This window comes from Leptodactylus fuscus, chromosome 9 (genome assembly GCF_031893055.1).
Source record: "Leptodactylus fuscus isolate aLepFus1 chromosome 9, aLepFus1.hap2, whole genome shotgun sequence".
NCBI lineage: Eukaryota > Metazoa > Chordata > Amphibia > Anura > Leptodactylidae > Leptodactylus > Leptodactylus fuscus.
In genome coordinates this window covers 7950989-7977843 of record NC_134273.1, presented here as the reverse complement: position 1 = coordinate 7977843, position 26855 = coordinate 7950989, and the positions used below count along the sequence as shown (strand labels likewise).

Below are 26855 nucleotides of genomic sequence, written 5' to 3'. Positions count from 1 at the left end.
GTCCTTCAGAGCAGAAAGCTTCTGAAACTGTAACCCTGGTATTGTAAATGTGGGGTCATATTTACTAAAGGGGTATTCTGGTGCCTGCAGGCTACCATCTATCCAAAGGGTAGGGGGTAGAGATGAGCGAGTAGTATTCAATCGAATACCTCGCTCCCATGGGAATGCGTGTAAGCAGCCGAACACCACGGGGTTAAGCGCATCAAATATTCACTGCATTTAACCCCTTGGTGTTCGGCCGCTTACACGCATTCCTATGGGAGCGAGGTATTCGATCAAATACTACTCGCTCATCTCTAGTAGGGGGTAACCTGCCGATCGGTGTGTCATTGCTGAGACCCCCACCAATAATGAGAACGGTCTGGCTAGTCAGGGTGGGCGCCTCTCCGACCCCCACCAATAAGTTACCCTCTATGGATAGGGGATACCTTGCTGTAATTGGAATACCCCTTTAATATAATTACCTATTATACCCGTATTGACAAGGATGGCGCATAGGATCAATGCTATATTCATACAGTTTACCCCCCACTGTGGAAGTTTTGGAAGAAATGGGCATGAAAGTTACAAAATTGAGGTGCAGTAGATGCAGCCGGGCCCTGCTCATAGTGACAAGCACAGAGGATACACCGCATGTTATACGGGCAGGGCTAGTATATATAGTATATATGGCCCTCCTGTCTCCTCCGCATCTCTGGTCGTGCAGTTCTCCCCTTTACTCTGTGGTCGGACACAGGTGGCACCCATCCCATCAGCATGTTCATGACCTTTTGGGCAGAACGATGAGGCTGTTACCTGCACCAATAATTGCCCTGGGCTATATTAGTGATTCATGACGGGCCGTGGACTGTGTGAGGCCGGGGTCATCTCCCCGATCCAGTCAAATCCTAATGCACAGCTGACATTTATGGCAGAGGATACTATTACACCCAGAGAGTAGAGGTCACCGCCGGCAAAAATAGCAGCGGCCCCACAGGCTGTGCCCTTACAGAAGGTTACGCAAATAATAAGGCTTTAACCTAAAGTCTCCCACCCTGTGAATCCTAATGAGTGACCCCCGTATTAGAGCGGGGATCAGAGTCACATTACCACCTTGTTAGACGCCTGAATCCATTCCCCTATAGAATATACGTCAGCGTCCCTTATAAAAGGGTTCAGTATAGGGTTTGGGGCCATAGTCCGCCCCCTTCCCTGCAGCATCTGCACCAGGATTTCCACACTGTGGCTATCTTAGGGTCTAGCGGTCCAATATGGCCAATGGTTGTACAGTTTGGATGTTCTGTCTGCAAAGTTGCATGGCCATTGGTCACCACAGGCGGGCGCAGTTTTGGCCACATGCAGTAAGTGGGTCATCTCTACCATTACAGGCTGACCCCCCAATAACAATGTTGTAGTAACACCACGGCTTAGCCTCCATTATAAGGAGCACTGATGGTTTGCTGGTCCAAACAGACAACACAGGCAGAATTCACACTTACTGCACATCATGATACTTTATAATACGGTCCCAGGATACAGTACATGACCAGACGTGTGCAAGACGTGGCGGTGTATGAAGAACAATGTAGATGTTAAAGGATCTCACCTATCCTATACAAGTATAGTAAAATGTCTGATGGGTAGCGCCGTACATTAGATAGTGGTGGTCTTTGGTATTGCAGCTCAGTCCATTCATTTGAATGGGACTGAGCTGAAACAAGCGATATGGACAATTAAAGGGACGCCACGAGGCCTGTGATTCAGAAGCGGCACTTGGGTTCAGATTCCCGCTGATCTTCAATTATCCATGAACAAATCCCAGAATCCCCTTTGGCTAATTCTCCATTTTTACCATCTGATCTTTAATCGGTTGCTGCGATTCTGACAAAATAAATAGTCACTGACACTAAAATAGTAAAATTTGGCACTTTTCTTATTGAATGAAAATCTTTGCTCATAAAAATATAATCTGTGATTCCTTCCATGGGTGTCCTTAGGAGAGGACGCTGTGCACACAGTGATAGAGCCAGTCCTGCTTCTCATTGACGGCCATGACATGCTGAGATACCTGCAGAGGGAAAGACACCGTGTCAGTACATGCGGAGGAATAGTCACAGGCCCGTGTGATGTCACAGGAGATACAATGACAGCAAAGCGTGCAATTTCATAAGTCTAAGCTGCATGAACAATTTTAAAGGGATTCTACCATGGAACACACGTAGGAATAGCCTTAAGAAAGGTTTATACTTCTCCTACCTTTAGATGTCTTCTCCGCGCCGCCGTTCGGTAAAAATTCCGGTGTTCGTCAGTATAGAAATGAGTTCTCTCGCAGCACTGGGGGCGTCGCCAATGCTGCGAAAGAACTCTCTACCGCCGCCTCCATCTTCTTCACGTGTCTTCTTCCGGCGCCGGGGGTCAAACTGCTAGGCCTCGGGCAGAGCCGACTGCGCATGCCCACAGGCCACAAGAAAATGGCCGCTTACTTACTATGTAGGGGATTCTCTGTGCATTGTGTGTACGAGGAGATCTGATCAAATCTCACCCTGGGCAGTGGAAAACCTCCAATCTGAACACGCCCTAATAACACGGGCTGCTTAGAGTGAATATTGCCGTTTCTCCTGTGAATAAAGTTTTGTCATTTGTATAGGAATATGTTTGTCTATGTAGCTGGAGGTCCACAGGACGTCCCTGGAGGACTATCTGCTCCTTACGTTCTCCAGTACATGAGGCACGTCATCCTCAGACTACACTGGATTGACAGATGATTGCACCCCCTGCCCCCGAGTGACATCACAAATCCCCTATAACGGAGCATGGATATGACCGGACTGTAGAATGAGTCAGGTAACATGGCGGTAATGAGTTACATCTGGTTAGGACAGGGGGGGGGTAGTACGACTAATTTCCTGGAAGAGGGTTTGGGAGGCCCCAACATAACAGCAGATGTGAACCAAACTAATATCCAATAAAACGTGTCCATTACATTGTACAGGCAATGCAGTATCTAGCCTCATGACATCATCTGTCAACGTATATGATGATGTCACACTGTATAGTACGTATAGTGTACATCACCGTCATCACCGTATCTGCACATGGAAAAGGACACGTTGTGGGTTAGAAAGAAAATCCCACCACTCTGTCCAGGGTCCGACTCGCTGCAGCAGCTCCATGATCCCTACCCCTGGGCAGCACGGGGACGACGCAGACAAAATATTTAAAGGGGAATGTTCCATTTTAAGCGCATACAGGGTATGTTTATATAATGAAAAATTCTAAGATTTCCAATATCATATCCATATTTTATCAATTCCCCACAGTTTTCAGACCACTGCTTGCTGTCATTCAATTGTTCGTTGTTGCTTCCAGTGAATGAAAATCAGTCCTGGACAAGTATGTGATGGACACGTATGTGATGGACGTGAATGTGACGTGTATGTGACGGACATGTATGTGATTGACATGTATGTGACATGTATGTGATGGACATGTATGTGATGGACACGTATGTGATGGACATGTGATGTCATCATCACATGACCAGGACTGACATCTATACCCAGCAGGTAAACGATAAGGATTGCCACTGAATGACAGCAAGAATTTTTGCAGTCTGATCTGGCAGTGAATAAACAATCTTTACACCCACCCGGCTCTTCAGTGAATACCTCGTACACCTCAGATTCGGGGCGCATGTGCAGGGCCTTGGGCACATGCGCACTGAAGATGATGTGAATGTTCCTGGCTTCACTGCACAACTGCCCAATAAGACTCACTCTCCTCTAGGGCCCAAATCAGCCTGACAGGTTCCCTTTAAATGATGGCACATTGTGATTATTTCTATGAACACAAGGTGCTGAGATTCCATGTAAATCCCTACTGTATACATTATGTGGTCAGACCTGCCCTAAGCAAGCAGAGAGGCCCATACATGCCGCGGGGCCCGTGCCAACCTACTACAAGTGTTTAGTAAGCAGGATTGTCCACTTTTCTTACCACGGTTGACTTTGCTGGCACCTCTACAGCAAACAGGCTCAGTCCTCGGCTGCTGATACAGTTCTTGCTCTGATCATTATTTATCTGCACCACCATCTTCTTATCAGACTAGGAACAGAAAAAGCAGAGTCATTATGTGTCATACAGATCTCAGGGCTGAAGCACCCTGGGAATAATCCAAGGAATGGCACTTGTACAATACAATGCAATTATAGCTTCACTCTTCAGGGAGACTTTAAAGGGGTTTTCTGGGCCTCAAACATCTTTTTATACTGATGACCTACCCACAGTATAGGCCCGTTATCTGATCAGTGGTGTTCCTGCACCCTGCTGGAAGCTTCTGCTTAGATGGACGTCCCCATTACATGAATAGATGCAGAGATGCTTCAAGCCCTGACCGCAGCACCAGGACACACCGGGAACAGCTGATCGTTGTGGGGTCTGAGTGTTGGACCACCACTAATAAGAGACTTTAGAATTTTCTCTGCTTATGGCTGTTATTACATGTGTCCTCCTAACATGGCACTGCCGCAGTGCCCAAAAGATCATACTGGTGCATTAAGTAGATGCGGCATGAGGAGAGGTGATGCCAGGTGACTGGAATATACCGTCACACCATGTGTCTGCCAGGAGTATGTTGCTGTGCCATCTATTACACACCTTATTCTCGATAACAGAGGTGATGCGTGTGTCGTTCTTGTAGGTGTAGATGACAACGTCTTCACATCCATCCATAGGCTTGGCATCCCCTTTAAGAATGACGGATTTGCACAGGACCTTCTGCAGCAGGCGACTGCTGGGCTCCAGGCTCACGGCTTTCAGCTTGGGCTTACTCTTCTCAGCATAGACATCAATGACAAAAGGACAGGCCTGCAGAGTGTAATAAAGGGATGTCACAGTATATAGAGTATAAGAAGTATTCACCTCCCCCGACCAGGGGCTGAAATATGATCACAAGATCTGTTATTATACATGTGTGTTATTATATATTGTGTTATTATACATGTGTGTTATTATATATTGTGTTATTATACAAGTGTGCTATTATACATGTGTGTTATTATATATTATTGTTATTATAGAAGTGTGTTATTATATATTGTGTTACTATACAGGTGTGTTATTATATATTGTGTTACTATACAGGTGTGTTATTATATATTGTGTTACTATACATGTGTGTTATTATATATTGTGTTACTATACATGTGTTATATATTTTATACAAGTGTGTTATTGCATATTGTGTTATTATACATGTGTGTTATATATTGTGTTATTATACAAGTGTGTTATTATATATTGTCGCGGGCAGGGCCCTCTACCCCACTGTGCCAGTTGGTCATTGTAAGTTTTATATCTACCTGTATATTCTGTGTATTGTATGTAACCCCCAAATGTAAAGCACCATGGAATTAATTGTGCTATATAAATAAACAATAATAATACTACTACTATACATGTGTGTTATTATATATTGTGTTATTATACATGTTCAGGTCTTGTAACATTCCATATAATATTCCAGGACGTAAGTGCTGGATTATCAGATCTCCTGGATTATTGGCTGTCAGATTAAAGGGCTGATCACATGTAAATAATCACCTCTGTCAGTTCCAAAGCTTTGTTATAGCCCATGGACTGAAGTGTCACCCACAGGTCACTGGGGTCTCCTTCTCGGTCATTGGCCTCCATCAGATTGAGATCCATAAAACCCTTTCTTGTTAACTCATTCTTCTTGGTTTCAAAGTTCTCTGTTAAATATAATATATGAATAAATGATATATGAGCAGGAAGTCTATTCTCCAGAGCTGCACTCACTATTCTGCTGGTGCAGTCACTGCTACATACGGTAGTATGGTAACATATATACACAGTGACTGCACCAGCAGAATAGTGAGCGCAGCTCTGGAGTGTAATACAGGATAAGTAATGTAATGTACGTACACAGTGACTGTACCAGCAGAATAGTGAGCGCAGCTCTGGGGTATAATACAGGATAAGTAATGTAATGTATGTACACAGTGACTGTACCAGCAGAATAGTGAGCGCAGCTCTGGGGTATAATACAGGATAAGTAATGTAATGTATGTACACAGTGACTGTACCAGCAGAATAGTGAGCGCAGCTCTGGAGTATAATACAGGATAAGTAATGTAATGTATGTACACAGTGACTGCACCAGCAGAATAGTGAGCGCAGCTCTGGAGTATAATACAGGATAAGTAATGTAATGTATGTACACAGTGACTGCACCAGCAGAATAGTGAGCGCAGCTCTGGAGTATAATACAGGATAAGTAATGTAATGTATGTACACAGTGACTGCACCAGCAGAATAGTGAGCGCAGCTCTGGAGTGTAATACAGGATAAGTAATGTAATGTATGTACAGAGGGACTGCACCAGCAGAATAGTGAGCGCAGCTCTGGAGTATAATACAGGGTAAGTAATGTAATGTATGTACACAGTGACTGCACCAGCAGAATAGTGAGTGCAGCTCAGGAGTATAATACAGGATAAGTAATGTAATGTATGTACAGAGGGACTGCACCAGCAGAATAGTGAGCGCAGCTCTGGAGTATAATACAGGGTAAGTAATGTAATGTATGTACACAGTGACTGCACCAGCAGAATAGTGAGTGCAGCTCAGGAGTATACAGAGAATACAGGATGTAACTCAGGATCAGTATAGGTTACATTATGTCATGGCTACACTTTTTTATACAGATTGTATTACATTCTCTGATTGAATTGAATGCAGTGAATGACATCATGGCTTCCCTTGTGCACCACCCCTGTCGCTCTGCACTTCTCCACCAGGACTATGGCGCTCTCCCATCATCCTATCCTCCTATTTCCGATGAAGAGCAAAATTAATAACAAGTAAATGATGTTACGTTTTCCTCCGCACCGTCCATGAGAAGAGCGGGGCTGTTAGCGGGTGATATTAAGGTCATATGATAATAAATGCTACCCGCGCGTGGCCTTTATGCCAGAGGCTTTTTTTTTCACCATCTTGCTGAAAGGTTAAAAGAAAAGTAATTCAGTTCTAATGCATTCTTAATAGAAACCATAAAAATGCAAATGTTTGGCTGAGAATTAGTGGACTTTTTACAGCCTGTAATATAGCATGTATTATCGGCCGGATAGTGCGACATATTTAAATCTGTTCCAAATTATCTCCCAATAACACACTTTTTCCTGTTAAACAACTGTATTAAGTGACTTCATTAATATAAAGGAGACAACTGCTGGCAAGATGGAGGCGACGCGCACAACATACCAAATACAACAGCACGCACCTTGACAAACCTCCCAGGCGTCGTCATCGCACTTCTCACCGCTGCTGCGCAACTCAAAGAAATTATATTCCTCCAGGCTCAGGAACCCGTTGCCATCTAAATCAATGATGTCAAACACGTCTGACAGAGCGGATCTGAAACGGGGGGCAAGGAGAGAAGCCATTGTTACAGCCTGGTATAGAGAGGGTTAAAGAGCTATTGCCAGAAATCACTGCTTAAAGGGAATGTCGATTGTCTTTTTGTTTGCTGTGCTATTGTTCTCTGTTGTCTGCCATATTAGGCTGTGCTGTTCATTCGCTCTTTAAGGACTAGGCCAGGTTTTTTCTCTTAATCCTGAGCGAGGTGGTCTGAGAACTGACGGCTAGGTTGTCATATCAGTGGGGATCCAACACCCAGCATTGCCATTAGCCCACCGCAGTATACTGAGCAGGTAATAGACGCTCCATACACTGTGTAATAGCCGTGTTGCTTTATGGCATGAATGGCAGCTACACAGTGTACAGAGCCTTCAGATTTCAGCTCCATGTACTGTGTAGATCTGCAATTCAGTCGCTGACTAATGGGGCTGGTGGATGTCACACCCCACTGATCTGATGATAATGACTTGTCCTAAGAAGAGGCCACCGATATCAACTCTTGGGCAACCCCTTTACATGTATCAGTGGGGGTCGACAGTCCCTGAACCCAACAGCTGCTTCAGCCGCCTCCTGACCTAGATGGGGACGGAAGCAGCTTTACTCCTATATGGTTGCAGAGTTTCTGCAACCTCGCCCCATCCGCAGCCATATTTTCCAGTAACTGGAGGCAGCTGGATTAATAATGGGGGCGGGGTCTCGGTGTTGGACCTCCAGTGATGGGATACTGGTGAACTATCCCGGTTGATCGGTGAAAAAAAAATCCCCTTTCATTTCAATAAAGCTTAGTTATTGCTTGTGAGTATTTTTATGTTACTTTTACCTTCAGTGGACCCCAAGTTGTCTGCCCATACTAAGTATGGGCCTTAATTGTATCACAGATATTCCCAGTTATGTATTCTAAGGGAGACCCCTCCCCCAATCATCCCCACCCTGAATGTCACGATCAGAGCTTTCCAAGGGTTAACGCTAAGTTCATTGTTGTTACCGTGTCGCAGGCCGTACCCCGACCGGCCATAACTCTCACCTACATACCACAATGAGGCGAAAACATTCACTACTGGAAACTGAAAGATCTCCGCTAATACTTGTGCTGCCCTCTAAAGGTCGTTATGAACATTGCAATGTGGAGTCATTTACTGCCGTCTGGATAGACGCAAATTTACTAAAACTCATTTTTACAACTTCTGACTCCTGACAGCAGGGTGCCTTTAGGACTGAAATATGTTCAAGCTCTTTTCCTTATGTTTTGCAGTCTACTGTGCCCTGTTATCAGTTATTTTAGGGAAGGGAGAGGCCTAAGACTATTGCCTATTTACCAATGCATCAAACCCTCCCACCCCAATATCAACAGTACAGGCTGCAAAAATAAAGAATCCCCTATATTGGGCTTTGATGGGGCAACATTGTCTAACCCATAGTTGCCAACACACTATTCATCAGTAACACCCCCCGCTTCTGCAGAGCACAGCCCCTTTACATCTTGCTCCTATGAATGTGACACAGTATCCCTACAGGCCGTAGCGGTCTCAGGATATTTGCCTACATCTCGGGGAGTCCAGAAAGTCCCACCTTTTCCCAGGAGCCTTCCAGAAGTTCCAGGGGTGTCGACAAGTAGTCTAATCACTTACATGCCACGGTAAATATCGACCACCTCATCCAAGGGGTTAATGGGCCAGGACTGGAGTGATCTCCAATCCCAGACTGAATATATTACTGCAGGATTGCTCTTCAGTCTACATCATTCCTGCCCCATGCATGTGTAGTGCTTGGGCTTTGTAGGACTTATATACCCTTAGGGTAGGTCATTAAAATGTGTTAGGTGGGGGTCCGACACCTGGGATCTTCTGCGATCATCTGTTTCGAGAGGCCACGGTTCTCAGAAGATCATGGTCTCTTCCCTGTGCTGATGACATCACTTTGTTCAGTCACCTGGTACAGCAGCAACTCCGTCACATTCAAGCACAGCCACTTTGATACTATGGCGCAGCGCAGAGAAGAGACCACAGCACTGACCCCAGCCTGGATCCCCACGATCGCATATTGATGGCCTATCCTAAGGACATCTCGAGAAAACCCTTTCAACCCCATAACACCAGTGCCGCACATTGAACCAAGGAGTTAAGGTCTCCTTGGCTTCCATTAACAATGGAGTCCATCACGTCATCATCCAACAGATACCTACAGCGCCCAATGGACCAACGCGATTCATGCGCCGTGCTTGATAAACGTCCGCCATCACGTTTTGAAAAATGAAAGCCTCTTTTGGACATGAAATTTATTTTGTTGGTTATAAATGCACAGGGGCGTCATCGCAACGCTGACATCATTTACGGCGATCTCCCCTCCGCTGTCATCTGTGCCATTAAAAGCTGAGGATGGGGGGATAAAATATGGCCCCACCGAATCACTTTACAATGACTCTCTATATGACAGAACAATAGCGTCAATCCAGTCATTCGCCAGCTGAACGCTCGCACTTACTTAAACTCGGAGGTTAGTTGTAAATCCTCGCTGCCGTCTCTATAAACCAGCCGGGCCTCCTTAGTGACTGGCTTCTTATTCTTTCTCAGTCTACAGCCTGTGGTGAATGGTATAAGGGTGTAAGAACCGGCGCTGAGCTCACCTTTCCAGACATAGGACTGTGAACAGGGAATGACAAGAAGAAACCTATGAGCTTGTATCTGATCACTGGACCACAACAATAATGAGGGATTAGATTAAAGGGGAGTTTCACCCCCAAACCAAATTTTCATACTGATAACCTGTCCACAGGATAGGCCATCCATTTTGAATCTGCGGGGGTCCGATACCTGGGCCCTACACAGATCATCTGTTTTACCAGCCTCTGGGTGCCGGAAACTGCAGTGGTGCAGGTGAATTGCAACATTGCCCCTATTACTAGAATAGGAGTGACTCTACGTGCGCATCCAGGCACCCAGAGATTGCTAGAACAGATGATCTCTGCAGGGTCCAGGTGTGGGACCTCCACAGATCAGCATTTCTGCTGCAGATTTATTTCTGCAATGTGTGGATGGGATTAGCCAGAATGCCATCCACTTTGCAGGTACTGTAAAACACCTTGGTTCGTGCTGTAGCGGTTCCATTTGTGGCCAAATCGTAGCGTATTTGCAACGTGGGGCCTAAGCATAAATTTCAGACCTCAGCAATGATGGTATCAGTAGGGTATATATCCGCCTGCCGACTAGTAGTGGGTCCGTCACTGGGATCCCCACTAGTTGCTTCGCTCCCCTGCTAGCTGCAGCACTCTATGGTACCTCTATCCTGTATCTAGCATTGAAGATCACCACCCTACATATACATTGTGCTGCTGTTACTGGTTCCAGTTATTTCAGGTTTATTCGTACCCAGAGAAAGGGAAAAGTGACCCCTGTCAAGACCTGTGGGAGGCACAACTATCAGTAAGTGGTCACTTAAAACAACCAGAATACTTCTTTAAAGGGAGGATCTACTTTGTAATTTTGATGGCCCTTCCTTTGAATAGGCCATCAATATTAGTCCTGCAGAGTTCTAACACCTAGGACCCCCGGGATCAGCTATTCTAGGACAGCACGGCGCCCCCCGCAGTAATGTTTACATGCCAGGAGCCACAATACCCACTCACTGGATTTAGATACTATAATAGACTCCAATGGGACAGCGCTTAGTGATATGCTAACACGCAGACCCTCACCCCTTTGTGGTGCAGTTCTGTGAAGGATACAAACTGTGGGTCTCCTCGTCCATCACTTTCTTTCAGGACATACAGAGCAGTGTCCACAGACATCCAGAGGGGAGATTTCCCTAAAAAAAGAGAAGGTACTTAAAGAAATGCAAAAACTACAATATTTAAAATGAAAGAAATAATGTGATGTTGAAGCTGGACAAGCTATGTAATATTATGTCAGGTATAGTAATAGAGAGAGAAGAAAGATGTATGGCAGGATTATTACCAAGCAAGCAGAGATAGGGAGTGCTGGCCTGCTGTCGCCCCCTGTATACGGTTATCTGAGCCATAGTATATACAAATGATAGATCATCAATTACAACCTATTGTCTCCCATTATACTGCAACAGCAACAGTTTAGTTCCCCAGAGGAACACTAGAGGGCAGCACCTCCACAGTCACACAGCCACAGCCTCGCACACTGGCACATACCTTCAGCTCTGCCGAGAAGGAGGGGCCTGATAGTCAGATATACTGTAGATTTCATGGTTAGCTGCAGCCGATAGTGATGGCTGATTATACCGGTATCTTCCAGGAAGAAGCATCCTCGCGAGCGAACACACGGCCAGTCCTAACAATGACAAGCACTGTAATATATAATATACCTGTAATGTACAAGGGGATCGTAGAGACAGAGAGTGGAAGGTCATTGACTCCAGGTGGCGGCATGTAGAATTGTGTGCACTACAAGAGCCAGCAGCCCTACCTGAGGGCCCCATTCTAAATACCCTGTTGGCGATGCAGTCGCATGGCCAGGTGTCTTGAAAGCTTCCAGCTGCTTCTTCCACCGCAGGGAAATCCTGAAGTTGGATGGAGGCGACCATTATAAGACTAAAAGTCAATGCAATGCAGATCTAGACTGTTTCCCGTCACCGTCAGCAAGCAGATGTGTTTCATTTGTGAGACGCTGTAAAGCAAAGCTTGCTGGAAAGTTGTCAGATTTGTCAGCACACTGCACCATAAACACTTAAAGGTATATTCCCCATGTTATACAGGGCTCTTGCCTATCTGGACTCATCCAGGTGAACAGGTCAGGCTGCAATACCCTGCACAGCCAGACGACCAAGCACAGCGCCGTACAATATATAGTGGCTATGCTTAGTATTGCAGCTCAGCCCTATTCGCCTGAATGTGACTGAGCTGATCGATGAATGTGATGTCATCAGCACAAAGAAAAGGCTCCGGCGCTGATGAGCACTGGGGCCTTTCTATATAGCTGATCAGCAAAGGCCCCAGATGTTGGGACCCCACTGATCACATGACAATCGATGCTAAGGACGGGTCATCAATACATACGTCCTGGAAAATCTCTTTCACCATTCCTGGCATGTCTGTTTTAGTGAATATTTGCATCCCCCATGATGAATCTCCAATTGTTCACATATTTCCAGGAAGAATAACAGAGGGACATGGCGGATACTTCCTAAATCAGACCTGTCAGGAGATATAACTGGGGGGTGATCTGCTCCATCCAGCTGGATCCCGGACCCCGTGTGTGATCCCCTTCTATATAACAATATGCTTTATTCTCACGTACAGATGGTAAATAAATACAATAAATGGCGCGGCGTTATAAACAGGTTGTGTTAGAAATATGAGGTAGAGCCGGAGCCCGCTTGGCTAGGTGAGCGGCGTCTACCTGGACTCATTGCTCAGCTCGCCGCCCATTGTACTGTAATGCAGGAAATGTAAGTGTCAGGCCGGGGACGATTTACAGGAGGTCGGGGCACAAAACAAAACCAGGAGTTGTTATTGGAAATGAGAACACGCCCCGGGAGAGCTGTGACTGCCGCATTTTCGGCCTGCGTTCCACAATCATTTTATGTGCCTCATACGCCTCCCCGGGGCCCCATAAAGCAGGGCCCGAGCAATTTGCCCTTTATGGCTTTGATATCTGCAGCTATTATTTCAGGTTGCAGGAAAAGAAAAAATAAAATAAAAGCGAAACCCTAGTAAAGTCCGAACGAAGTAAAAAGGAGAGCGAAGAACCGCTGATCAATAATAACACTCTGCAAATATTGACTCTGCGAAGGGAATTTGATGTGTCCCCCACAGGAGGGGCCGCGCCGGTGATTTATCAAGGTGGACAAACGCGGCCTCCTAAATGAAAATCAATGGCGGGTTTAGAGAGACGTGGGGGGACAGGGGGTTACCAGGGTGCCTTGTACCTGCACGACGCAGCGTGGCCTCACTGCACGGGTCTCTTAACCCCTTACATTATAACAAGGGGCTGGCAAACAGACTAGGTGGGCTATACAGGGCGTCCTGCCATTGGGGAAAGGGACCAAACCCGGCTCTGCTCAGTTATTTATTACAGATGGCATGGCCAGCTATGAAGCATAATGTGGTCAGTGGGGGTCTGACAACAGGGACCGCGGCTGATAGATTGTGTGGAGGCCGTCACATGGTATAGCAGCACCTCAGTCCCATTCAAGTGAATGGGTCTGAGCTGCAATACCAAGCACAGCCACTATACAATGTACGGCACTCTGCTTTCATTTTAATAACCCCGTCCACATGCACGAGAATAATTCGGGGTGGTGTAGAGTTGGGGTGCTGTAGAGGACCCTCTGCAGATCTTCTAGTCGATTTCGGCACAGATTTCCAACCTTTCTATCTGAATTAAAACGTTTCCTGCGCAGATTTACTCCACAATCTGCAATGGAAAAAGTCAGCATTTTGTGGCAGCAGGATCCTGAGCGCCTGTCAGAGCCCGGACCCCGGCACATACAATAAGTAAACCATATAAAAAGCCGTCCACTAATGTAAACTTTGGCCCCGGGGTGTAATATAGGGGTAAGATATAGCGGCGCCGCACTCCATGTTTTAAAGATTAGGTCTGCTGTGGGATTTACAGGAATGGCAGCGACCTAGAAGTCATATACAACAGTAATGTCCCACTGTCCCCTGTTATTGCCCCCTGTTGCCCCTCTGACCTGACAGTTACCATGATGATGTGTGTAGAAGTGAATGGGTCAGTGGGTAACGAATAAAGGGGACGGAATTGCAATCGGCCAAACTATTATAGATTTATATCATTAGATGGAGATTGGAACTGAGCGATTTACTCAATGGCTGCGATGCAAGTAACGCATGGGGCTGGCGAGGGCGAAGAGGACGGCGATTTGTGCTACGATTTTTAGGCCGTTGATTGAACATTCGGAGAACCTTACAATACGGTATATTATTTAGTTATTATTAAGGCATTTGTCCTTGTATTCATCCTCCCAAATGTAAAGCACCATGGAATTAATGGTGCTATATAAATAAATAATAATAATAATCCTCCTTATATAACACTGTACATCATCCCAGAAGATGCCAGGACCAAGGAGGGGATACAGATGTAGAAGAGTTAACCCCAAAACTGGCACAGCGGCGTGTCCTAGGTTGTGACACGGTGCGACCGCTCATTGTACGGGGCGTTACCTGCAGATCGCTGGGCTCCGCGTGTCTGGAAATCTTCAGAGGTCCCATATTTATCACAGTAGATGCCGCCCCTCTGTAGTTTCGGGCTGACGATGGCCGCGAGGATTTACTGTCTACTAAAATAAGGTAAATGATTTAGCCGATAGATGGAGTCAATATATGAGGCATTGTGAATGTATTACTGGAATCCCATCTGACAATCGCTGTCCCAGACCCAGGCTGCTATACTAGATAGCGCCATGCTTTACACTGCAGCTCTACTTGTTCAGATTTACTGCTGTATATAAGTAGGACACAAGCAATTCAGCTTCGGTAAGGGGATTCTCTGGATAGCCACCTCATAGGATTTTATACCCAGGATACTAATATTGCCAATCTACTCTTAGAACAGGTCATCGGTATCTGGTAGGTGGGGTCCGACTTCTTGCACCCCCGCTGACCAGCTGACTGAAGGGGCTGAAACTCTGTGAAAGCAGAGTCAGCTCTGTACACTGTATAGCTGCAGCTCAGCCCCAGCAGGTGACCAGGAATGTGCTGCAATACCTCTCACAGCCACTACACAATTGATAGCGCTGTGTCTACTTTGAGAGAGCTGCAGCCCCTTCAGTCAGCTGATCAGAAGCGGAGCTCGGATTTGGAGCCCACTGACCTGATATCAGTAGTCCCAGAAAACCCGTTAAATCCTGTACTGACCTTTCCGCGGCGTTGTGTCAGCCTCACTAAACCTCTGGTTCCGAGGGGACACCGAACGTTCCGGAGATGTTTCGATTTGGCTCCCAAATTGTTGACGTTTGGCACGGCTATTGGCTTCCATCTTCTCCACTGCCATTTTGGTACACTGGTCACAGGTGCTGGAGTACGTGTTACAGAACTGTGCAAGAGAGGTGGAAATGTGGTTAGAAAGTGCAGATGAGAGCCTTAGCTTTATAAGAGTGTCAGGCCTCCCCCCCCAAGCCAGACTGACATGGCTGATAACAGGGAACAACAGACTGCATTTGTCCGCCTCCCAGCTTTCCTAGAGGCATCAGTAGTAAGTTTCCTTAGTCCTTAAACTACACTTAATCTGGAATAATTAAGCTTATAAAGCAGACATAGAATGGACCCCATGTGAATGAAGCAATGGAGAACATACTCCACCACCATTCTAGTCACTTCTATGAGACTTTAGGGTGGAAGATCTTTGGCAAGTCCTATAGAACTTAATAGAGCGACGTCTGAGCAGGCGGACCGCCGCACCGTCACATAGAGTACTCAGAGGCACTTGTGGGCCCGCGCTTTTGTGATTGTTGGCAGTCCCAGTGGTTGAAACCCCAGAGATCATACATGTATCCCCTATCCTGAGAAAGGAAAATGACCTGTGTGTTCCTATGATTTACCTTAATATAGTCCAGCCTGTTCCCGCTATTAACATCAGCTAGGCGAAGAATGGCGCTCACCTCCTCCGGAGACATCTTCTCTCCTCTCTGGAAGAATAATGAAGGTCTTACAGGCAGAGTTATGTAAAGAAAAGAACAATATGTAGTAATAAGGAAGGAAGATAGATAGATAGATAGATAGATAGATAGGAGATAGATAGATAGATAGATAGATAGATAGATAGATAGATAGATAGGAGATAGATAGATAGATAGATAGATAGATAGATAGGAGATAGATAGATAGATAGATAGATAGATAGATAGGAGATAGATAGATAGATAGATAGATAGGAGATAGATAGATAGATAGATAGATAGATAGATATTAGATAGATAGATAGATAGATAGATAGATAGGAGATAGATAGACAGATAGATAGATAGATAGATAGATAGGAGATAGATAGACAGACAGATAGATAGATAGATAGATAGATAGATAGATAGATAGATAGGAGATAGATAGATAGATAGACAGGAGATAGATAGATAGATAGATAGATAGATGATAGATAGATAGATAGATAGATAGATAGATAGATAGATAGATAGATAGGAGATAGATAGATAGATAGGAGATAGATAGATAGATAGATAGATAGATAGATAGATAGATAGATAGGAGATAGATAGATAGATAGATAGATAGATAGATAGATAGGAGATAGATAGATAGATAGATAGGAGATAGATAGATAGATAGATAGATAGATAGATAGATAGATAGATAGGAGATAGATAGATAGATAGATAGGAGATAGATAGATAGATAGATGATAGATAGATAGATAGATAGATAGATAGATAGATAGATAGATAGGAGATAGATAGATAGATAGATAGGAGATAGATAGATAGATAGATAGATAGATAGATAGGAGATAGATAGATAGATAGATAGATAGGAGATAGATAGATAGATAGATAGGAGATAGATAGATAGATAGATAGATAGATAGATAGATAGATAGATAGATAGGAGATAGATAGATAGATAGATAGATAGATAGATAGATAGGAGATAGATAGATAGATAGATAGATAGATAGATAGATAGATAGATAGATAGGAGATAGATAGATAGATAGATAGATAGATAGATAGATAGGAGATAGATAGATAGATAGATAGATAGGAGATAGATAGATAGATAGGAGATAGATAGATAGATAGATAGATAGATAGATAGATAGATAAATAGGAGATAGATAGATAGATAGATAGATAGATAGGAGATAGATAGATAGATAGATAGATAGATAGATAGATAGATAGGAGATAGATAGATAGATAGATAGGAGATAGATAGATAGATAGATAGATAGATAGATAGATAGATAGATAGATAGATAGATAGATAGGGCAGAAGCTGACACTCTTACTGTAGTGAATATCTTGGTGAACTCCTCATGTAGGATATATCCCTTGTTGGCGGGGTCAAGCTTCCGGAACGCTCTCAGGAGTTCGCTTTTGGCGGCAGGTTTCTCCGCTTTCACAATGTCACAGAAATCATCATAGTTGAGCTCCTTGGTCTTGGCTGTCCAGTATCTGCTGAGGGTTCTGTTAGATGGGTTGTGTCCGGCCCGCTGGAGAACTGCAGAGAGGAAGAAGGAAAGAAATAAGTGACCCCCCCTCAAGACGGGATACGCAGAACACACAGATGTCCTGTACGCCGTGTGCGCCAGAGGCGGGTCTAGTACATGTACACAGTGTGCGCCATGTCTGTTATTCATGCATTGGTAGTGTATTGTGTACAAGTGTAGGGGGACTAATACAAGTACGTAGCACTGTATATAGCACTGTTACCTGCTTTAAAGGACTTTTCCAGGTTTATTAATTGATGACCTATCCTCAGCAATGATGGATTGGTGAGGCGCGACACACAGATCCCCTGCCAAAGAGCTATTGGATAAGACCACGGCATTCGGGTGACTGCTGCCGCCTCTTTAGTGTCATTCACTGTAATATGACTGTGGTTTGCACTGCACCTTGGCCCTATTCGCTTGAATGGGACTGAGCTGAGAACAAGCCACGTGACCAATGAATGTGACATCACATGGCCTGTACTCCAGGATCAGCGCTAATCCTCAAATAGCTGATCTGCAGGGGTCCCATCTGTCAAACCTCGATCTGCAGGGGTCCCATGAGTCAGACCTCCAAAAATCATCAATTGATGACTTAATCTAAGGGTATGTCATCAAATTAGGACAATGTAAAATCCCTTTAAGGGGTCAAAACCACTGATCAGCTCCCTTGCACTGCACTGCACACGGTTGTGTACTGTCATGTATAAGAAATCCAGCGGCGGCAGCAGCAGCAGCGCCCCCTAGCTGCTATTAAATACCATAACATCGAGGAATTCTTGCTTTCGTCCACCTCACAAAGTCACAGCCCTGACTCTTGAGAATCCCCACGTTAAGGTCACCGCTCCTCGAGATGCATCTGGTCACGTGACCCGGCGTGCGGTAACTTTATAGCCTGTGAATTAGACTGCGGGAAAAATTATTTTCATTCCTGGTTCATTTATCTCCTGAGAACATGTTCCAGATCCCGGGACAGTTAACCCCTTAGGCTTTGGATGCCGGCACGTAGCGGCCCGCGGCCCCCAGGCAGGTTTAATCATCATTTAATGACGGGAAATATTTGGTATTCTGCCGGCCTGTTCTCGGCGACCTTGACACCGGCGCTCGTATAATAATAATTGGTCAATTGCTTAAGTGGCTCGTGGAAAGAGATGAAAGACATAACAAGCCGAAAGGAGATAACATTTGTTCTCAGCACTACTATTTTTGAAGCTGGATTATGAGAAACCTGCCATTAGCCGCTCGCGAAAAAAAAATCTTTTGCCATAATGTTGAAAGCCTTCATTAGGCTAAGCACATCTGCTGAATGTGACCGCCTGTTAAACTAGCCGTGGCGTAATTAGGATATCACGACTGAAAAAATCCAACGTGTCATCAGGATTTATCTCTCTATCAACATAGCAGAACGCCAGGGTTTAACCCCCGCTGCGCCGCCTCTCCTCCGCCTGCATTCTGCAGCAGGGGCCACCGCAGAACCCGGGAACGTTACGAACGGCTCCGAGCACCGCTCCGTGATTATGGCGCCCTGTACGGATAGCTTTACGTGCAGATATTACCGATGCACCTTCTCCAAGCAAATCCATCCTTGCACCATGCGGATTTTAATTGTTTGTTTCTTACGTTTATGTAATGCCTTAAATTGTAAGTTCTTGGGAGCAGGGCCCTCGCTCCTATCATGTGAACTGATTTATCATCCTATGTCTGTACATCAACCCTATGGCTTGTAAAGAGCCATGGAATAGGTTGGCGAACGGCATCCGCGGATGTCCCTGCGCGCCGCCCATGCATTAAATGAATAGCGGCCTTAGAAGCACAGGCCGCAAAATAGAAGAGGAATAGGACCTGTTATATCTGATGAGGCCCGAACTGTTGGTCGAACACGGGACTGTGGGCGAGCCCATAGAAAAGAATGGCACACTGACCCACACCACGGTCGTCTGCAAGGGGCCTTATAAATTCATGGCCAACCCTTAAGATGGGTCATCAATATGTGATCAGTGGGGGCCTAATACCCGGAACCCCCAGCCGATCACAATTGCTAAGGCCTCTTCATCCTTCATATTCATTGGTCACATGGTACGGCAGCAGCTCAGTTAGGGCTCGTTCACATCTGCGTTGTGAACTCCGTACCTCAGGTTTCCGTTTCCTGCCTAAAACAGATGCAGGAGACAGAAGCCTGCAGGAGTCTCTCTCACCCATTCATTTGAATGGGTGAGAGAGATGTCCGGCTGTGAGCGGCGGTGAGCGTTTTATGCTCTCCGCCGCGAAACCGGGTTTTCTAATCCGGACACAGAGTCGGACATGCAGTACTCTGTGTCTGGATATAAAAAATCCGGTTTCGCGGCGGAGAGCATAAAACGCTCACCGCCGCTCACGGCCGGACCCGGTCTGAGCTTTCCGACTTCTGGCATGCAGAAGACGGAAAGCTCAGAACGGACAGGTGAACGCTAGTGTGAACCTAGCGTAAATTAGACTGACACTCATTCAAGTGAATAAGACTGAGCTGCAATACTAAGCACAGCCACTGTAGTATGTGCGGCGCTGTGCTTGGTATACAGTATACCTGCTATCAGTGGCGGTCCCGCTTGGCATTCCTCTACTGATCACATACTAATGACCTATCCTAAGGCACCATCCACATGTTCAAATGTACCACCCCAGGGGTGCATCCGATGGTCTTTTCCGTTCCAATAAACATGGAGCAGGTTTTATCCTATTCAGATCGGAAGCCCCCATAGGGGTCAGTACCTAACAGAACGCCCTCGGATGTGGCTCGAAGTGTCCCCGAGTGCACTCTGCTGCGGAATCGGCCCCAGCTCGGATGCACACGGGGTCTAAGCATATCCTTTGTATCTGTGTCACAGTTTTCCAGTGATTTTTGGTGCAACAAACCCTAGCGTGTGTGAACGCGGGGCTATCATCAAAAGCCGCGTACCCAGACACAGCTGCTGCTTGTCCGTGATGTTATCCAGGCTGCTCTTGAAGACGGTCAGGTAGGCGGCTCGGCAGGACGTGTAGAAAGACTCCTCGTCTTTGGGCTGGAGCTTGTGCTTCTCCGATCGCTCATCGGATGCGTATCGCTTACTCGAAAGTGAGGTTGTGCTTCCATGCAGGCTCGTCATCCTGCAAAATACAAACACAGGGTTAGTACATAGACACAACTATAAGAACTTCACCAATGAGATCTAAGCACACGTCTCATCCTCCAGTCACATCCAGAGCTGCAGCACGAATGTGACTAGTTTCCTCCCACCTTCGGTAACAGATATAAGGGTGCAATGCTACATTCTATACAGCAGATTTCTGAATGCAGCTCTGGAGGGAACTGGAGCAAAACTCTTGTACAAGATAAAATTTCTGCAAAGGCTCTAACAAGGTAGGATTTCAAAGAATACTCTCCACAGCATGGCAGGGTGTGAAATGAGTCTGTCACTGACAGCCAGAGAGACAGCTGCGGAAACTGAAGCAGGAGAAGATCTTATCTCAAACTTAAAGGGTTGGAGAACAGGTTAAAGGGTCTGATTTATTCCCCACGAAAACAGCGCCCGTCTTGTCCTGCTACGTCTGCTGCTGCAGCTCAGGACAATTCACTTGTATGTCACTCAGCTGCAATACCAGACACCGCCCAATGACCAGAGTGGCGCTAGAGTTCACCCACTTAAATTAATACAAAGTAAATATACTCAATAACAGTCCCAGTCCTTAGTATATATCTGCAGTCTGCGGTCTCGTTACTTACACGATCTCTATAATGTCAGATTCTCCAGATCTCCTGCACTAGTTATGGATGTTTTGCAAATTAGTGAAAGGCACCAATGACAGAACTAATGGAAGGGCACCTTAAATACTCTGTGGTCCAGTGTCACCATCATAAGTGGGCCTGAGTCTCAGCCTTATCAATAGTGCCCTGGACCTGATATTACATTAGTGGCCCTTTAAGGACCACAATAAGGACATCATGGCTGGTTATCAGGAGCGCATTACATGTATGAGAAGATAACCTGACCACAATAAGGGCATCATGGCTGGTTATCAGGAGGACACTACATGTATGAGAAGATATCCCGACCACAATAAGGACATCATGGCTGGTTATCAGGAGGGGACACTACATGTATGAGAAGATAACCTGACCACAATAAGGGCATCATGGCTGGTTATCAGGAGGGGACACTACATGTATGAGAAGATAACCTGACCACAATAAGGACATCATGGCTGGTTATCAGGAGGACACTACATGTATGAGAAGATAATATGACCACAATAAGGACATCATGGCTGGTTATCAGGAGGACATTACATGTATGAGAAGATAACCTGACCACAATAAGGACATCATGGCTGGTTATCAGGAGGACACTACATGTATGAGAAGATAACCTGACCACAATAAGGACATCATGGCTGGTTATCAGGAGGACACTACATGTATGAGAAGATAATATGACCACAATAAGGACATCATGGCTGGTTATCAGGAGGACATTACATGTATGAGAAGATAACCTGACCACAATAAGGACATCATGGCTGGTTATCAGGAGGACACTACATGTATGAGAAGATAACCTGACCACAATAAGGACATCATGGCTGGTTATCAGGAGGACACTACATGTATGAGAAGATAACCTGACCACAATAAGGACATCATGGCTGGTTATCAGGAGGACACTACATGTATGAGAAGATAACCTGACCACAATAAGGACATCATGGCTGGTTATCAGCAGGACACTACATGTATGAGAAGATAACCTGACCACAATAAGGACATCATGGCTGGTTATCAGGAGGACACTACATGTATGAGAAGATAATCTGACCACAATAAGGACATCATGGCTGGTTATCAGGAGGACATTACATGTATGAGAAGATAACCCGACCACAATAAGGACATCATGGCTGGTTATCAGGAGGGGACACTACATGTATGAGAAGATAACCCGACCACAATAAGGACATCATGGCTGGTTATCAGGAGGACACTACATGTATGAGAAGATAACCCGACCACAATAAGGACATCATGGCTGGTTATCAGGAGGACACTACATGTATGAGAAGATAACCTGACCACAATAAGGGCATCATGGCTGGTTATCAGGAGGGGACACTACATGTATGAGAAGATAACCCGACCACAATAAGGACATCATGGCTGGTTATCAGGAGGACACTACATGTATGAGAAGATAACCTGACCACAATAAGGGCATCATGGCTGGTTATCAGGAGGGGACACTACATGTATGAGAAAATAACCCGACCACAATAAGGACATCATGGCTGGTTATCAGGAGGCCACTACATGTATGAGAAGATAACCTGACCACAATAAGGACATCATGGCTGGTTATCAGGAGGACACTACATGTATGAGAAGATAACCCGACCACAATAAGGACATCATGGCTGGTTATCAGGAGGCCACTACATGTATGAGAAGATAACCTGACCACAATAAGGACATCATGGCTGGTTATCAGGAGGCCACTACATGTATGAGAAGATAACCCGACCACAATAAGGACATCATGGCTGGTTATCAGGAGGACACTACATGTATGAGAAGATAACCTGACCACAATAAGGACATTATGGCTGGTTATCAGGAGGGAATACTACATGTATGAGAAGATAACCCGACCACAATAAGGACATCATGGCTGGTTATCAGGAGGATACTACATGTATGAGAAGATAACCTGACCACAATAAGGACATCATGGCTGGTTATCAGGAGGGGACACTACATGTATGAGAAGATCACCCGACCACAATAAGGACATCATGGCTGGTTATCAGGAGGACATTACATGTATGAGAAGATAACCTGACCACAATAAGGACATCATGGCTGGTTATCAGGAGGACACTACATGTATGAGAAGATAATATGACCACAATAAGGACATCATGGCTGGTTATCAGGAGGACATTACATGTATGAGAAGATAACCCGACCACAATAAGGACATCATGGCTGGTTATCAGGAGGACATTACATGTATGAGAAGATAACCTGACCACAATAAGGACATCATGGCTGGTTATCAGGAGGACACTACATGTATGAGAAGATAATATGACCACAATAAGGACATCATGGCTGGTTATCAGGAGGACATTACATGTATGAGAAGATAACCTGACCACAATAAGGACATCATGGCTGGTTATCAGGAGGACACTACATGTATCAGAAGATCACCTGACCACAATAAGGACATCATGGCTGGTTATCAGGAGGACACTACATGTATGAGAAGATAATCTGACCACAATAAGGACATCATGGCTGGTTATCAGGAGGACACTACATGTATGAGAAGATAACCCGACCACAATAAGGACATCATGGCTGGTTATCAGGAGGACACTACATGTATGAGAAGATAACCTGACCACAATAAGGGCATCATGGCTGGTTATCAGGAGGCGACACTACATGTATGAGAAGATAACCCGACCACAATAAGGACATCATGGCTGGTTATCAGGAGGCCACTACATGTATGAGAAGATAACCCGACCACAATAAGGACATCATGGCTGGTTATCAGGAGGGACACTACATGTATGAGAAGATAACCCCACCACAATAAGGACATCATGGCTGGTTATCAGGAGGACACTACATGTATGAGAAGATAACCCCACCACAATAAGGACATCATGACTGGTTATCAGGAGGACACTACATGTATGAGAAGATAACCTGACCACAATAAGGACATCATGGCTGGTTATCAGGAGGACACTACATGTATGAGAAGAGAACCCGACCACAATAAGGACATCATGGCTGGTTATCAGGAGGACACTACATGTATGAGAAGATAACCCGACCACAATAAGGACGTCATGGCTGGTTATCAGGAGGACACTACATGTATGAGAAGATAACCTGACCACAATAAGGACATCATGGCTGGTTATTAGGAGGACACTACATGTATGAGAAGAGAACCCGACCACAATAAGGACATCATGGCTGGTTATCAGGAGGACACTACATGTATGAGAAGATAACCTGACCACAATAAGGACATCATGGCTGGTTATCAGGAGAGGACACTACATGTATGAGAAGATAACCTGACCACAATAAGGACATCATGGCTGGTTATCAGGAGAGGACACTACATGTATGAGAAGATAACCTGACCACAATAAGGACACCATGGCTGGTTATCAGGAGGACACTACATGTATGAGAAGATAACCTGACCACAATAAGGACATCATGGCTGGTTATCAGGAGGACACTACATGTATGAGAAGATAACCTGACCACAATAAGGACATCATGGCTGGTTATCAGGAGGACACTACATGTATGAGAAGATAACCCGACCACAATAAGGACATCATGGTGGGTTATCAGGAGGACACTACATGTATGAGAAGATAACCCGACCACAATAAGGACATCATGGCTGGTTATCAGGAGGACACTACATGTATGAGAAGATAACCCGACCACAATAAGGACATCATGGCTGGTTATCAGGAGGACACTACATGTATCAGAAGATAACCTGACCACAATAAGGACATCATGGCTGGTTATCAGGAGGACACTACATGTATGAGAAGATAACCCCACCACAATAAGGACACCATGGCTGGTTATCAGGAGGACACTACATGTATGAGAAGATAACCTGACCACAATAAGGACATCATGGCTGGTTATCAGGAGGACACTACATGTATGAGAAGATAACCTGACCACAATAAGGACATCATGGCTGGTTATCAGGAGGACACTACATGTATGAGAAGATAACCTGACCACAATAAGGACATCATGGCTGGTTATCAGGAGGACACTACATATATCAGAAGATAACCTGACCACAATAAGGACATCATGGCTGGTTATCAGGAGGACACTACATGTATGAGAAGATAACCCCACCACAATAAGGACATCATGGCTGGTTATCAGGAGGGGACACTACATGTATGAGAAGATAACCTGACCACAATAAGGACATCATGGCTGGTTATCAGGAGGACACTACATGTATGAGAAGATAACCCCACCACAATAAGGACATCATGGCTGGTTATCAGGAGGACACTACATATATGAGAAGATAACCTGACCACAATAAGGACATCATGGCTGGTTATCAGGAGGGGACACTACATGTATGAGAAGATAACCCGACCACAATAAGGACATCATGGTGGGTTATCAGGAGGACACTACATGTATGAGAAGATAACCCGACCACAATAAGGACATCATGGCTGGTTATCAGGAGGACACTACATGTATGAGAAGATAACCCGACCACAATAAGGACATCATGGCTGGTTATCAGGAGGACACTACATGTATGAGAAGATAACCTGACCACAATAAGGACATCATGGCTGGTTATCAGGAGGACACTACATGTATGAGAAGATAACCTGACCACAATAAGGACATCATGGCTGGTTATCAGGAGGACACTACATGTATCAGAAGATAACCTGACCACAATAAGGACATCATGGCTGGTTATCAGGAGGACACTACATGTATGAGAAGATAACCTGACCACAATAAGGACATCATGGCTGGTTATCAGGAGGACACTACATGTATGAGAAGATAACCCCACCACAATAAGGACATCATGGCTGGTTATCAGGAGGGGACACTACATGTATGAGAAGATAACCTGACCACAATAAGGACATCATGGCTGACCAGTTTCGGGTTTCATGGTCGTATCCATTGGTAGTTCCGTCCTGGACGTCTCTGTTACCGTACATCTACAGCGACTTTGATCATGTCACATTAACATCACAATATGGCGTCACTCAATGGCCGGTGATGATACAGAAGCCGTTCACCTTGCGTCACGTGACGTATAACCAAACCTTCCGGATATTAATACGACCACATACGAGGTGACCCGGCAGCGCGGCGTTTACGCTTTTTGTGTCGCCGCAGACTAACGTAGGGCACCTGGGATAGAAGTGAAGAATATTCTGACATATAAATGGTCACTTGTCCCAGATTTACCAATAAAAGCTCTGCTGGGACTTGTGGTTCCTGTTTTGGGCAGTGCCAGCCTTTCCTTTGTGTATTATACACCCTCCCGCCCTGACATGGCAGAATAGAGGCCTGAGGTGAGAAGAGGCCTGGACCCCAATCTGCCCCCGAGGACCCCTCCGTCTATACTCACTTTATTGCCCCCCGTCTCCAGCCCGGGCCTCCTTCTTCTTCTTTTGCTGCTGCTCCGTTGCTAAGGGAACGCTGGGCCGGAAGTGT

At 45.3% G+C, this 26855-nt stretch overlaps 1 protein-coding gene across 2 annotated transcripts; it reads right to left on the bottom strand.

Moving 5' to 3' along the window:
- Positions 1–1492: 1492 nt before the first annotated feature.
- EFCAB7 (EF-hand calcium binding domain 7) lies at positions 1493–26835 on the bottom strand. 2 transcript variants are annotated; one of them, XM_075287945.1, is made up of 14 exons: positions 26770–26835; positions 20505–20692; positions 17369–17580; positions 15945–16031; positions 15262–15439; positions 14569–14681; positions 11572–11710; positions 11107–11216; positions 9897–10054; positions 7279–7412; positions 5581–5729; positions 4636–4845; positions 3976–4083; positions 1493–2047 (listed from the first exon to the last, which is right to left on the bottom strand). In XM_075287945.1, exons 2-14 carry the CDS (start codon positions 20689–20691, stop codon positions 1973–1975), a joined length of 1860 nt encoding a protein of 619 aa, XP_075144046.1. In that variant the 5' UTR covers position 20692; positions 26770–26835; the 3' UTR covers positions 1493–1972. The 2 variants fall into 2 exon arrangements, with proteins under 2 accessions (XP_075144046.1, XP_075144045.1); XM_075287944.1 differs by having other exon boundaries at positions 1494–2047; positions 14569–14684.
- Positions 26836–26855: the final 20 nt, after the last annotated feature.